Source organism: Bison bison, unplaced genomic scaffold (assembly GCF_000754665.1).
Source record: "Bison bison bison isolate TAMUID 2011002044 unplaced genomic scaffold, Bison_UMD1.0 scf7180017864180, whole genome shotgun sequence".
Lineage (NCBI taxonomy): Eukaryota > Metazoa > Chordata > Mammalia > Artiodactyla > Bovidae > Bison > Bison bison.
In genome coordinates, this window is record NW_011494752.1 from 787,169 (window position 1) to 802,527 (window position 15,359).

The 15,359-nt window shown below is 41.3% G+C and overlaps 1 protein-coding gene across 4 annotated transcripts in view; it reads left to right on the forward strand.

Moving 5' to 3' along the window:
- STAT3 (signal transducer and activator of transcription 3 (acute-phase response factor)) overlaps window positions 1-15,359 on the forward strand; it is a 76,219-nt gene that overhangs the window by 32,652 nt on the left and 28,208 nt on the right. For all 4 annotated transcript variants that reach the window (XM_010842512.1, XM_010842514.1, XM_010842513.1 and 1 more), the window contains exons 2-4: window positions 10,878-11,028; window positions 12,605-12,749; window positions 13,331-13,429. In XM_010842512.1, coding sequence (XP_010840814.1) covers window positions 10,901-11,028; window positions 12,605-12,749; window positions 13,331-13,429 — 372 coding nt within the window. In that variant the 5' untranslated portion in view covers window positions 10,878-10,900. The remainder of the gene's footprint in view (window positions 1-10,877; window positions 11,029-12,604; window positions 12,750-13,330; window positions 13,430-15,359) is intronic.

Consider the following 15,359-nt stretch of genomic DNA (forward strand, 5'->3'; position numbering starts at 1 on the left):
GAACATCTATTTCTGCTTTATTGACTATGCCAAAGACTTTGACTGTGTGGATCACAATAAACTTTGGAAAGTTCTGAAAGAGATGTGAATACCAGACCACCGGACCTGCCTCTTGAGAAACCTATATGCAGGTCAGGAAGCAACAGTTAGAACTGGACATGGAACAACAAACTGGTTCCAAATAGGAAAAGGAGTACGTCAAGGCTGAATACTGTCACCCTGCTTATGTAACTTATATGCAGAGTACATCATGAGAAATGCTGGGCTGGAGGAAGCACAAGCTGGAATCAAGATTGCTGGGAGAAATATCAATAACCTCAGATAAACAGATGACACCACCCTTATGGCAGAAACTGCAGAGGAACTAAAAAGCCTCTTGATGAAAGTGAAAGAGGAGAGGGAAAAAGTTGGCTTAAAGTACAACATTCAGAAAACTAAGATCATGGTGTCTGGTCCCATCACTTCATGGCAGATAGATGGGGAAACAGTGGAAACAGTGTCAGACTTTATTTTTTGGGGCTCCAAAGTCACTGCAGATGGTGATTGCAGCCATGGAATTAAAAGATGCTTACTCCTTGGAAGGAAAGTTATGACCAACCTAGATAGCATATTGAAAAGCAGAGACATTACTTTGCCAACAAAGGTCTGTTTAGTTAAGGCTTTGGTTTTTCCAGTGGTTATGTATGGATGTGAGAGTTGGACTGTGAAGAAGGCTGAGCGCCGAAGAATTGATGCTTTTGAACTGTGGTGCTGGAGAAGACTCTTGAGAGTCCCTTGGACTGCAAGGAGATCCAACCAGTCCATCCTAAAGGAGATCAGTCCTGGGTGTTCATTGAAAGGACTGATGCTGAACTGAAGCTGAAACTCCAGTACTTTGGCCACCTCATGCGAAGAGTTGACTCATTGGAAAAGACTCTGATGCTGGGAGGGATTGGGGGCAGGAGGAGAAGGGGACGACAGAGGATGAGATGGCTGGATGGCATCACCGACTCGATGGACATGAATTTGGGTGAACTCTGGGAGTTGGTGATGGACAGGGAGGCCTGGCGTGCTGTGATTCATGGGGTCGCAGAGTCGAACACACCTGAGCAACTGAACTGAATGTGATGACAGAGGATGAAATGGTTAGATAGCATCACCAAGTCAAAGGACAGGAGTTTAAGCAAACTCTGAGAGATAGTGAAGGACTGGAAGCCTGGTGTGTTGCAGTCCATGGGGTCCCAAAGAGTGGGACACGACTTAACAATGAAACAACAATCTGATGATTTAATCTCTTTTTCCCAGGGCATTGAGGAAATGGATTTAGCACAGGAAATGCTGATGAAAGGGATGCCATGAGAGGAAGGAAAAATACAGCTGTGAGGTACACCCAACACAGACAAGAGGGATGCTATACAATTTTTTTTTTTTAAAGGCAAGAGTGGCCCCTGAAATATAAGGTGGTTAATTTTTTGTTGTTGTTTGTTTTGTCGTTTAATTAATTTTTGGCTGTGCTGGATCTTCGTTGCTATGTAGGACTTTTCTCTAGTTGCAGTGAGCAGGGGCTATTTGCTAGCTGTGGTGCATGGGCTACTCATTGCAGTCACTTTTTTAGTTGCGGCACACAGGCGTATTTGCTCCGAGGCATGTGGAATCTTCCCCAGCCAGGGATCAAATCTGTGTTCCTTGCACTGGCTGGCAGACTCTGAACTACTGAACCACCAGGGAAGTCCCCATTATTTTCTTATTACTTACATAACAGTCCTTCAAAGGAGGGCTACTTCCCTATTTTACTAAAGGAGAAGCCTGTTCAGTAGTCAAATTATGTTCCCCTCCTCCCATATAGCTGATAAATGACTGTCAGGGTTGGCACCCAGGCCCATCCAAGGTCAAGTCTTTTGGTCCTTGGCTTCACACCACACAGCTTCAGGGGAGCGTGTCTGGATGGGGGAGGGGTCATGTGACAGTGGGAAGGCCATGTGACACTCAAATTTGGTCTCTGTTGTGGTTTTTATCTGGTGCTCAGACCTGTTCTCAGGCAACTTTAACCATAAACTTCACATTGAGTAATTGACAAAGCATGTCTAGTTGTGTTACTTTCAGTTTAGAGAGAATATGTTTGTTCTGCTCCTGTTTAACCTGAAATAGTTGTGATCACATGTGGTGCCTATCCCAAATGCAGTATGGGGAATACATTGCATTAAAAAAAAAATTACTTCCATAGCACTATTAGATTTGAAATAATAAGAGGCCCTGGTAATTCAGAGTTTTCAGAATCTTTTCTCAAAGGTAGCTGTTTGAGCACTAGACGTTCGTTAGTGCTTTTGGTTTTGCTTTTAACATCCTAATTGTCCTTCATGGGTCAGGGCACTGGGTTTTCCTTCCTTTTTGCTGTTCACATTCCTGGTCGTCTCCACCTCTTACATTTAACTGTAAACCTGATACATTTTATTCTCTAAGTTTCTGGATTTAAATTAGATAACTACACCAAAGTAGTGCTAGTGATAAGACCTTACACATGTCAGGATTTGGAATGGAAAAAAAAATCTTGTGCTCAGCACAAGAGTCTTGAACTTTTCCACGAATTAAAATGGGATAATGGACTTCCCTGGAGACTGCCTACCAATGCAGGGGACACAGGTTCGATGCCTGGTCCAGGAAGATCCTACATGCTGAGCAGCAACTAAGCTTAGTTGCTGAGTGGCAATTGAGCCCATGCATTGCAACTACTGAAGCCCACTTTCTAGAGCCCAAGAACCACAATGAGAGAAGCCGCCACAATGAGAAGCCCATACACCACAGCCCCGACTTGCTTGAGCTAGAGAAAGCCCTGTTTCAGCAAGGAAGGCCCAGCACAGCCAAAATAAATAAAGTTGGATAAGAAGAATGAGGGATAGTAAAATTTGGGGGGTTGCATGTTCTTTAGAGTGTCATTAAAACTGTTACTTCCCTCACTTCTCCAAGCTCTGCTGCTGCTGCTAAGTCGCTTCAGTCGTGTCCAACTCTGTGCGACCCCATGGACGGCAGCCCACCAGGCTCCCCCATCACTCCATCACTGGGATTGTTCAGGCAAGAACACTGGAGTGGGTTGCCATTTCCTTCTCCAGTGCCTGAAAGTGAAAAGTAAAAGTGAAGTCACTCAGTCATGTCCATCTCCAAGCTCTGCTCCCCAGTAATTTAGTAGTACTGCTTTCTTATAATCAGTTTTGCCCACATTAGTAGGGAACTATAATTCAAATTCTCTTATATCTCAAGGTCCTTTTTTTTCCCAAGGAAGTGTTGGTTTCTAACTTTAAAACAAATATTTTATTGTTATCTATAATTGAATGTATTTGATTATTCCAGTGCGGTTAGTTCAGATTGGGCACTCAAGTGTTTAATATTTTGTCTTTTTAGGAAACCAAAGCTGGGTGTCTGTATAGACACCTTATTGTGAAGGCAAATGTCTAGTCTTTTTTTAAAAAAAATTAGTTTATTATTCTTTGTTGTGCTGGGTCGTTGCTGCTCACAGGCTTTCTGTAGTTATAGCAAGTGGGGGCTACTCTTCCTTGCCATGCTTGGGCTTCTCGTTGCAGAGCACGGGCTCGAGGGCTCACAGACTTCAGTATTTGCAGCACACAGGCTCAGCAGTTTCAGCTCCCAGGCTGTAGACTGCAGACTTGGTAATTATGACACACAGGCTTAGTTGCTCTGCAGCATGTGGGATCTTCCTGGGTCGGGGATCGAACTCATGTTCTCTGCATTGGCAGGCAGATTCTTATTCACTGTGCCACTGGGGAAGTCCCCAACATCTAGTCTTAAACTTTATAAAGGAACTGTTTGGATTTGTAAGCAACGAAATCACGTATTTACTATCCAACTGTACTTATTTTGAATTATTTTTATTTTATTTTTTTGGTCACACCATGCAGCACGTGGAATCTTAGTTCCCTAGTCAGAGGTCGAACCCATGCCGCCTGCATTGGAAGTATAAAGTCTTAACTACTGGTCTACCAGAAAAGTCCCAACATAATTACTTTTATAGTCTTGTAAAAATGTCTTCTCAAAAGGACTGGTTTCTGTAGACCTTAGTACCATTTGCTGCTGCTGCTAAGTCACTTCAATTGTGTCTGACTCTTCGCGACCCCATGGACTGCAGCCCACCAGGCTCCTCCGTCCATGGGACTTTCCAGGCAAGAGTACTGGAGTAGATTCTCATTGCCTTCTCCGTAGTACCATTTATATGTTACTTTTACTTGGGTTGCCTTAGTCACTGGGCCTTTCCTGACAGCAAAGAGGAGCTTAGTGTAGACAACAGATAAAATACAAGTATGAATAAATATGTTGTTTTAAAGGTAGGTATTTGTACTATAGAGTATGGCTAACATCCAAAGAAAAATCTTGTGACGCACTGCAAGGTGGAACAGAAACTATCTTTAGATCTCTTTATGTTCTGGATGTTTGTGGACACCTGGTTTTCCTCCCTCTCCTCACTTTCACCCCGGTTCACTCACCCCTTGTCGTAAATCCACTGGTCATGGATGCAAAGAACAGGTGTTAATTTTAAAAATATATTTTATGAAATGATGTAATGAAGCCTTTTTTAAGTGGTCCTGACTTGTGGTTCTCAGTACATCCCTTGGTTTCTTTAGATCGAAGTACGTAAATGAAAACTGTGACTTAGCGGATGAATCTTTTCAGTGATCTTTACAGTAATAAGTTCCCCATTAGACAGTAGTTGTTTGCCTTTTGACTTGTTGTTGGTAAATTATCCCCAAGAGGCTGAGAAATTCCTGTTTTGAAAAGTCCAGAAAGTCTTTGGTGACTTGCTGTTTCATTTTTATTGTTCTTTTCTCTTCAGTTATAGAAAACAGGATCAAACTTACCTTTCCTTTATCTGCTAACATTTGATATATGTGAACCTTAAACAGAGTTAAGTCCTGGAGAGGGGCTTCTCTGGTGGTCCCATGGCTAAGACTCCATCCTCTCAGTGCTGGGGGGCCTGGGTTTGATTCCTGGCCAGGAAACTAGACCCCACATGCCCTTGCAACTAAAGATCCCTTGTGCCACAACTGAGACTCAACGCAGCCAAATAAATAAATGTGTTTTTTTGTTTTTTTTTTTTAAACACACCTGAAAAAAAAAAGAAACACACCTGAAGAGAATTAGAGACTGTATTGCCCTAAGCCAGCCACTGTATGGAATGAATTGCCTTCTCTCGGAGTGGTACTGGGCACTCACATTGTTGTGCAAATTTCTCTCTCTGTTCGGGGTTCAGTGAAAGTGGTTTCTAAGTCACGTTTAGAATTAGACTTAGAATCATTCCATAGATAAATATTTTAGCTAAAATTTAGCGAAGTCCTTCAGATTAACTTGCGATTCGAAAAGCAGAATTGAAATTGTGAAAAAAAGTGGACTTGAAAAAATTTTTTTTGCAGTTAAGACAGTTACCACAAAGCTAATTGGCAGTGGTTTCCTAGACAATTTGGCTAATGATCTCTCTCTTTATATAACATTTATTTGGTTGCATCAGGTCTTAGTTATGGCACGTGGTTGTCTTGTTGAGGTATGTGGGCTTCTCTCTAGTTGCAGCTCGAGGGCTCAGTTGCCCCAGGGCTCAAACCCGAGTCCCCTGCATTAGAATGCAGATTCTTAACCATTGGACCGGCAGGAAAGTCCCGACTAATGATCCATTGAGGATCCACAGTTATGAAGAACAGTTGGCCTGTGGCTCCTATTAGTTAAATATGGTTAGTAGCTAAGCAGCTGATAAGGAAATCACTGTTTGACCCTTTGCTGAAAATACTATCTGTTCCTTGGCTTTCATTTAGAATGATTTTTTTTTTTTAATATAAGAGAGCTAATACACTATTACCTACAGTGATTAGACTGAGACATAGAACATAACATTACTCATTTTTGGTCTTTTAATTTTATGGAAAATACAATATTGTTAGCTCGTGTCTGGTTTAAGAAATAGCCCAATTATTGTACTAACTGGCACTAAAACCACTGCAGATGGTGACTGCAGCCATGAAATTAAAAGATGCTTACTCCTTAGACGGAAAGTTATGAGCAACCTAGACAGCATATTAAAAGCAGAGACATTACTTTGCCAACAAAGGTCCGTCTAGTCAAGGCTATGGTTTTTCCGCTAGTCATGTATGGATGTGAGAGTTGGACTATAAAGAGAGCTGAGCGCTGAAGAATTGATGCTTTTGAACTGTGGTGTTGGAGAAGACTCTTGAGAGTCCCTTGGACTACAGGGAGATCCAACCAGTCCATCCTAACGGAAATCAGTCCTGAATATTCATTGGAAGGACTGATGTTGAAGCTGAAACTCCAGTACTTTGGCCACCTGATACGAAGAGCTGACTCATTTGAAAAGACCCTGATGCTGGGAAAGATTGAAAGAGGGAGGAGAAGGGAGGACGAGGAGATGACAGAGGATGAGATGGTTGGATGGCATCGCTGACTCAATAGACATGAGTTGGAGTAAACTCCAGGAGTTGGTGATAGACAGGGAGGCCTGGCATGGGGCAGTCCATGGGGTCGCAAAGAGTCGGATATGACTGAGCGATTGAACTGAAGTGAACTGAGCACTAACTAAAACCCAAACAACAACAGCAACAAAAACCTTCTGAGTAATGAATTAGAAATGAATTGGCAAACTTTCAACAATTTGTAATTTTTTAATGATGTAAGAGTTTGAAAATGCAACTACTCAGGCATGAAAGTGAAAAAGTGAAACTTAGTCAACTCTGACTCTATGCAACCCCATGGACTGTAACCCGCCAGGCTCCTTCCTCTGTCCACAGAATTCTCCAGGCAAGAATATCGGCGTGGGTAGCCATTCCCTTCCTCAGGGGATCTTCCTGACTCAGGGATCAAATCCCAGTCTCCTGCATTGCAGGCAGATTCTTTACTATCAGAGCCACCAGGGAAGCCCTGACTCCATGGTTAATCCAGAAGTGAGTAGGGATAGTGGGATGTTGCTTCACAGTTTTAATTTGGACCTTCAAGGATCAGACTGTAATGGCTTTGTATTTGTATACACGATCAGCAGTTAGTTTATTTTTTAACTGACTTATAACACAAGAGTTTATTATGAAAAGGTGTCTATTTCTTTAAGTACTTTATTAGAACCACAGCTTTTGGATTACATAATCTGCAGTAGTGTCCAGCAAAAATAGAATATAAGTCACATATGTAGTGTTAAAGTTTCTAGTAGCCACAGTAAAAGAAGTAAGAAGAAATAAATAAAATTCATCTTAATGGTGTATTTTATTTAGGGACTTCCCTGGTGGTCCCATGGTTAGGACTCAGTGCTTTCACTGAAGGGAGCTTGGGTTTGATCTGGGAACTAAGATCCTGCAAGCCATGTGGAGCAACCAAAAAGGAAAAAAAAAAAAGATAGTAAAACTTAATCCAGTATATCTAGAATATTAACATTTCTGTATTAATGAGATATTTTACTTTTATTTTTGTACTGAGTCTTCAAAATTCAATGTGTATTTTACAGCCTATCTGGTTTGAAATGAGCCACATTTTCAAGTGCTCAGTAACCACATACGGCTACTGACTGCTATATTGAATTATGTAGATCTACAGTTTTGACATTCACATGAGACAGAAATCTATATAAATTGGCATATTACACAGATTTCTATGCAAATCATGTCCTGAGAAATATAGGGCAGATCCTGATGCTTTTAGCCTAGGAGGCATGACTGACTTCACTTCCATGCATTGGAGAGGGAAATGGCAACCCACTCCAGCATTCTTGCCTGGAGAATCCCAGGGACAGTGGAGCCTGGTGGGCTGCCGTCTATGGGGTCGCACAGAGTCAGACATGACTGAAGCGACTTGGCAGCAGCAGCAGTAGCAGCAGCAGGCAGATTTTAATTTGGTCCTAATGTGAATATTATAAGAGTGTTCTAATGGCCTTTGATTTTTTTTTCTTTTTTTAATTTTATTGGAGTATAGTTGACTTACAACTTTGTGTTAGTTTCAGCTCATTGATTCAGTTATACATATGTATATATTCATTCTTTTTCAGATCCTTTTCCCATATAGGTTATTACAGAATATTGAGTAGAGTTCCCTGTGCTATACAGTAGGTCCTTGTTGGTTATCTATTTTTTATATAGTAGTGTGTGTGTGTTAATCATAAACTCCTAATTTATCCCTCTCATCCACATTTGCTTTTTGGTAACCATGTTTGTTTTTGAAATCTGTGAGTCTTTCTGTTTTGTAAATAAGCTCATTTGTATCATTGTTTTAAAAGTAAATTCCACATGAGTGATATCATATGATATTTGTCTTTTCTGTCTGACTTCACTTGGTATGGTAATCTCTAGGTCCCTCCATGTCGCTGCAAATGGCATTATTTCATCCTTTTTATGGCTGAGTTGTATTCCGTTGTGTGTGTGTGCGTGCGTGTATTGCACACAAATGCCACCTTTTCTTTATCCATTCCTCTGTTGATGGACATTTAGGTTGCTTCCATGTCTTGGCTGTTGTAAATAGTGCAGGAGTGAACACTGGGGTGTGTGTATCTTTTTGAAGTAAAGATTTTCTCTGGGTATATGGCCAGGAGTGAGATTACTGGATCATATGATAGTTCTATTTTTAATTTTTTTAGGGAACCTGCATACTGTTGTCCATAGTGGTTGTAGGCCTTTGATTTCCTATTGAGAGTAAAACTCAGCATGGTCACAGTGCTTCAGCAGTAGCATGCGCTTCCTCGCTGTTTCGCACACATGTATTACTGCCCAGGTAGCATTGCACTGGTACTGTGTGGGGGTGAGCAATGCTTGGACGGGGGGTAGTGGGCGGGGGAGACTGCAAAGGAGTGGTAGCTGAAAATGTTCAAGACGTGCTTCAGATATTGGTTTTTTTTTTTTTAAATCCCAAGCAATGAGAAAACTTAACTTATTCCCCTCTAACATTGTTGGAAGATTTAGCTTATTTATTAAAAAGAATTAGCCTGATTGGGGCAAGTACCTCATTCTGACATTCTCATTTCTTTGCTTTACCGAAGTTTTCACTAGTGGAACTTAAGCCTTTGGTAGTTAAGCAGGGAAATACCTTAGATCTGTGGTGTAAGTGTAAAGCACACATTGGGTTTAGAAAACTTTGTGTGAAAAGAAGAATGTAATGTATCTCATGAATAATTTTTGTATGATCACACGTTAAGGTGCTAACATTTTGGATGACTTAGGTTAAGGAAAATGTATTTTTAAAGTTAATTTTACTTGTTTCTTTTTACTTTTTAAAATATGGCCCCTAGAATATTTAAGATCACCTATGTGGCTTGCATTACATTTCATTGGATAATGCTGCCTTAGATAGTTATTTGTTCAATGTAAAGACTGCTGGGTGGGGCCAGCCTCTGCTCTCCTGAATATATGCTTGAAAGCTTGATCCATTGACATTATCTTTGTAGTAGCAAGGGGGTCTGCTGCATCTGTCCCCCCAAGAAAGGGGAGGAGAACAGCAGCACAGCTCTCTGGAATTCTATAATTTGGATTTGTTCAGCTTGAGTTGCTCCTTGGCATGTGGAATCTTCCCAGACCAGAGATCGAACCTGTGTCGACTGCATTGGCAGGCGGACCCTTAACCACTGGCCCACAAGCGAAGTCCCGCCCAGTTCTTTTTATGAAAGGACCAGTAATTAGGTGCTTCTTCATGCCTTCTCTGAGAAATCACTCTATATATGTATTTGTGTATATTCTATCTCTCAGTAAATGTTCTCACTGTCCCAGAGAACCATGTCAATATACTCTGATCTATACATACCTTAGTCTTTGGCTACTGCTTGTAGTTACCCTTTACAGCTTCTTAAGATTGTTGTTGTTACGTTAGCCGCTCAGTCGTGTCCAGCTCTTTGCAACCCCATGGACTGTAGCCCACCAGGCTCCTCTGTCCTTGGAATTCTCCAGGCAAGAATACTGGAGTGGCTAGCCATTCCCTTCTCCAGGGAATCTTCCCAACCCAGAGGTCAAACCCAGATCTCCTGCATTGCAGGCTGATTCTTTACCATCTGAGCCACCTGGGAACCCCAGTTCTTAAGATTACTTGGTCTCTATTGCTGTTTCAGTGACCCAAGCTATTCAGAAAGAGGATTTAAGGTGGTTAGCTGGCTTACCTTCTCCTTCCTGAACGTTTCTCTGGGGTAATCATGAACCTGGGGACAACTCGAATGCCTTGTCTTTAGCTTCTCTTCTTTCTCATCCCAGACTGAGAAATTTTAAAAACAAAATTACTCTTTTGTGAGTGGGAGAACCCCAGGCAGATCCTTGCTTGTAGGTTTAAATCTGTAGTCCTTTTTAACATTTTATTTTATATTGGAGTATAACTGATTAACAGTGTGGTAGTTTCTAAATCCGTAGCCTTGGAATTAGCTCTCTGTCCTCGCTGAACACCCACATCCCACGTTTTCGTCTTAATTCAGGTTTACTGTGTTCATATTTCCCAGTCCGCCTAAAAGGAGTGGCAAGTGGAAAGAAAGGAACTCCTATCTGTTGAGCATCTATTGTGTGCTGAGCACTGAGCTGGATGCTCTAGAAATATTATTTCAGTAGCCCAGAGAGCTGGGAATTATAATCTCTGTGTAATAAGAGGAAGAAATGAAATCTGGAAGTGAAGTAGTTTCTCAACTTCACATACCTCTGGGAGATAATGGGTTCTAGAACTTGGCACCATGCCCACATTGTCATCTTGGTTTAGAAGAAAGAAGCTGTGATGTGGCCCCAGGGGTAGAGATTTGAATGCACATGTATTGTTCTAAACTGGGTGGAGCAAGAGAGAGCCTTTCCACAGCACCTTTTATCCCTAATCATAGACCTGAGCCCTATGTTGGATAGTCATTTTCTCTTACTGGGCTGGTAGTGACCATATGAACCTTTGGTTTGCAGTTGTGACCCCTGATTCCAGCAGAATGGCCCAATGGAATCAGCTCCAGCAGCTGGACACACGGTACTTGGAGCAGCTCCATCAGCTGTACAGTGACAGCTTCCCCATGGAGCTGCGGCAGTTTCTGGCCCCTTGGATTGAGAGTCAAGATTGGTAAGTCCTTCTCAATAAACTCCCCAAATTGCTAAGTGTTAGTTTGAGTCAAGAGACATGATCTGCTCTAACTTAACTCTTTGCTAACTATTTCATCTTAAAGCTTATAGTTGCAAGTGACGGGGCAAAAGAGATTGGAAAGTAAAGAGGTCATTTTAGTCCTGAAAAGCATTTTTACATTAGAAGGGCATCTGGACAGCTGTCTTTTGGCACACTGAAACATCTTGCTTGATGGTTCAGTTCAGTCGCTCAGTCATGTCCAACTCTTTGTGACCCCATGGACTACAGCACCCCAGGCCTCCCTGTCCATCACCAACTCCCGGAGTTTACTCAAACTCATGTCTGTTGAGTCGGTGATTGCATCCAACCATCTCATCCTCTGTTGTCCCCTTCTCCTCCTGCCTTCAATCTTTCCCAGCATCAGGGTCTTTTCAAATGAATCAGTTCTTCGCGAGATGTGAAATTGAAAGTAAAAAGTGTTACTGGTTCAGTCGTGTCTGACTCTCTGACCACATGGGCTGTAGCCCGCCAGGCTCCTCTGTCCATGGAATTCTCCAGGCAAGAATACTGGAGTGGATTACCATTCCCTTCTCCAGGGGATCTTCCCGACCCAGGGGTTGAACTCAAGCCTCCCGCATTCCAGGCAGATTCTCTACCATCTGAGCCACCAGGGAAACCCATTTTAATTTCATTTGCTTGATGAGATTCTCTGCGTGTTCTGATGCTTCAGGGACATGCTACAGATATATTTTTTTTAATCTGAATGAGAATTTTGTCATGGATAAAAAAAGGTTTGGGTTTGTACTTCTGATTCCTCTTTCATTAAAGAAAAGAGATACAGAGTTAGAGAAACAGACTCAGTCATAGAGGAGATAGGGGTTCCCTGGTGGCTTAGATGGTAAAGAAACCGCCTGCAATGCAGGAGACCTGGGTTCGTATCCCTGGGTCAGGAATATCACCTGGAGAAGGAAATGGCAACCCACTCTAGTATTCTCGCCTGGAGAATTCCATGGACAGAGGAGCCTAGCAGGCTACAGTCTGCGGGATCGCAAGAGTTGGACACAACTGAAAGACTAACACTTGGTCATAGAGAAGATAGTGGTACAGAAGCCCAGCAACTCTTCCCTTCACTTTCAAGTTTTCAGATCCACCTTTTAATTTTGGTTTAATTCAGGCCCATGACCTAATTTTTCCAGTATTTGATGAGGGGCCAGGGAGGTAATTCAGAGATGTTGGAAATAGGCCATCCTAATCTGGGATTGGTGATTTGCTACTGAAAATCCGACCATAGAGTTGACTGAGAATTTAAAGGAAAACAGTGTATCTGATCATTCAAAATTTGATAAATATAGAACTATGGCATTCGCTTAATAGTATCCAAAATAATTGCTGGTAATTTTAAAATCAATTAATTTATGATTGCTGAGTAAGATGCATCTAAAATGATGAGTGGGTTAAAGCATCAGGTTTGCCTTGTTTTTCCCTCCTTCTTGATGGTGATTTCGAGTGCATGCCTGTGCGTGTGTGAGCGTGTAGGTTTCAGAATCATTCTTTGTCTTTATCTTCCTTTTTCTAGGGCATACGCGGCCAGCAAAGAATCACATGCGACTTTGGTGTTTCATAATCTCTTGGGAGAAATTGACCAACAGTATAGCCGCTTCCTGCAAGAGTCCAATGTTCTCTATCAGCACAATTTGCGAAGAATCAAGCAGTTCCTTCAGGTGTGATGAGAAACTGAACCTGCAGAGAAGGGTTTTAGCTTTCTTTCCTGAAAATGTTTCTTTCTCACTTGATTAATTAATAACCTATCTTGTACTTTAAATCCAAGGAGAAGTTACCAGCCCTTTGAGTATTATTGCTTGAAATTTACTTGGTTGGTTCATTGAAATAATAATGTGATTTTTATGTTAATTATGTTAGTATGCTAATAACATGATTGTAACAAGTTCAGATGACTAGGAAGATGGCTCTTACTTTTCAGTGTCAAAGGCTTGGACACCATAGTTGGATAGTCCTTGACAAAGTCAGTCACCCCCCTTTAAGACCAGGATAACTCACTGTCCAAAGACAGACAACCAAGCCTACTCTCACTGCAGTACTGCTCATTGTGACTGCCTTTCTTCTTCTCTTCGTCACTTCTTCTCCTACTGACTGTAGCTGGGCTCTGATGCTCTGTGGTTCCATGGAGTAAATGTAACACTTTCCCTAGTTTATGAGGAAGTTAGCTTTAAGTTAGCAAAGTTCAGTCCACATCTCCTGAGTCTGCTGCTGCTTTTCATTCTCTTTGTCTCCCCACTTACAGAGCAGATACCTTGAGAAGCCAATGGAGATTGCCCGAATTGTGGCCCGTTGCCTGTGGGAAGAGTCCCGCCTCCTCCAAACTGCAGCCACTGCAGCCCAGGTGAGCCTGGGAAGAAACAAACGCTGTTGACATGTGCTTTCTTCGTGTGTACAAAGATGTCCTTGCTTTTTGACCTCCAGAGTAGTGGGTGTTTGGGGGTTTTGTACAGTAAAAATAACTTTCTCAGCATATAAAATGCATTCTCCTTTTTAAGAAAGACTTTATTTAATAAAACATTACAGAAAATTACAAGGAAGAAAGTTTTAAGAAGAACTGAAAGGTCACTGGGTCCTCTGTCCATTTTGTCTTCCCAGGAAACCAACATTAATAGTCTGGAATATATCCTTTCATAACTGTCTCCAGGCTCCTATAAACTATAGAAAACACACCACACACATGATATTTAAATTGGTTTACTTCTCCACATCTTGCATTCTTTTAATTACGTCATGCAAATCCTTCTAAGTCAAGCAGATTAAAGCTAACTCACTTTATTTGCTGCATAATATTCTGTAGTACATATTTGCTACATATTCTATAGTACATAATTTATTATTGTCCCTTCAATAGACTTCATTTCATTCTGTTTTTTTTCACCTCCATGAAAAACACTAGTGCAGTACCTCCCTATATATATTTATGCTGTGTTTTCTCTACTGCAGATTTCTAGGCATGGGATTGTGAGATCAAGGAGCGTGTGTGTGTAAAATATATAAAATTTTACAGATAGTTCTGGGTTACTTTCCCCAAACGCTGTAACTGTTCACACTTGCACCAGGAAGAATGACAATGGACTATTCTTGGGAGCCACCTTGGGGCTGGTTTGGGATTGAGTCATTCAGGTTCATATGTATTTCTCTTTGTTGTTAAGTTTGAGAATAACCTCCCTAGAACTAAAGATACAGTTAATTTAGGGAATAGAGATTATATGACCCTACAGGCCCATTGAGGGACCACATATTGATATATGATAGTCATATCCATCTGTCTGCTGCTGCTGCTGCTGCTGCTGGTAAGTTGCTTCAGTCATGTCCAACTCTGTGCGACGCCATAGACGGCAACCCATCAGGCTCCCCCGTCCCTGGGATTCTCCAGGCAAGAACACTGGAGCGGGTTGCCATTTCCTTCTCCGATGCACGAAAGTGAAAAGTGAAAGTGAAGTCGCTCAGTCGTGTCCAACTCTTAGCGATCCCATGGACTGCAGCCTACCAGGTTCCTCCATCCATGGGATTTTCCAGGCAAGAGTACTAGATCATCTAATCTATTATATATCTATGTGTGTCCTACTGTGTGCTAGTTGTTATGACCCTCTGCTCTAGAGGAGGTTGTGGTGTGAAACAGAAAATCAAATTTTATAATGCAGTGGATTTTCTAGGCAAGAATACTAGAGTAGGTTGCTATGCCCCGCTCCAGGGGATCATCCTGACCCAGGGGTTGAATTCTCTCCTATGCCTCCTTCATTGGAGGTGGGTTCTTTACCACTAGCGCCACCTGGGAAGCTAATGAAAGATATACAAATTATTAAAATATATTAAAAAAGGTGAAAAAAGTTGATTTAGCCATAAAAAATATATTGAAAAAGACTTAAAAAAAATTACACTCTGTATCCCAGCAAAAAAGCCAAAAGGCCAGAAAGTTTAGAAGTTTTAACAAACCTTTGTGGTACAAATTGTTCCATTATCATTTAACTCCTCCAAAGTGCAGGAGAAAAAGAGATGAGATTGAAATAATGCTAATATCAAGACCTAAACTACAGTGTAAATAAAGGTTATTTTATGAGGTTGAAATAATGCTAATATCAAAACCTAAAAGAGTAAATTTAAACTGGTTAGGATTTTTTTAGGGAGTCTGTTAATGTAATTCATTAAATTAGTAAATTAGAGAAGAAAAATTGTATTTTTGTTAGATGACAAAATTTAGTGTCCATTCTAGATTTTAAAAAGTAAAGAAATAAACAAAAAAAAATTTGTCAGAAATATGATACACAGTG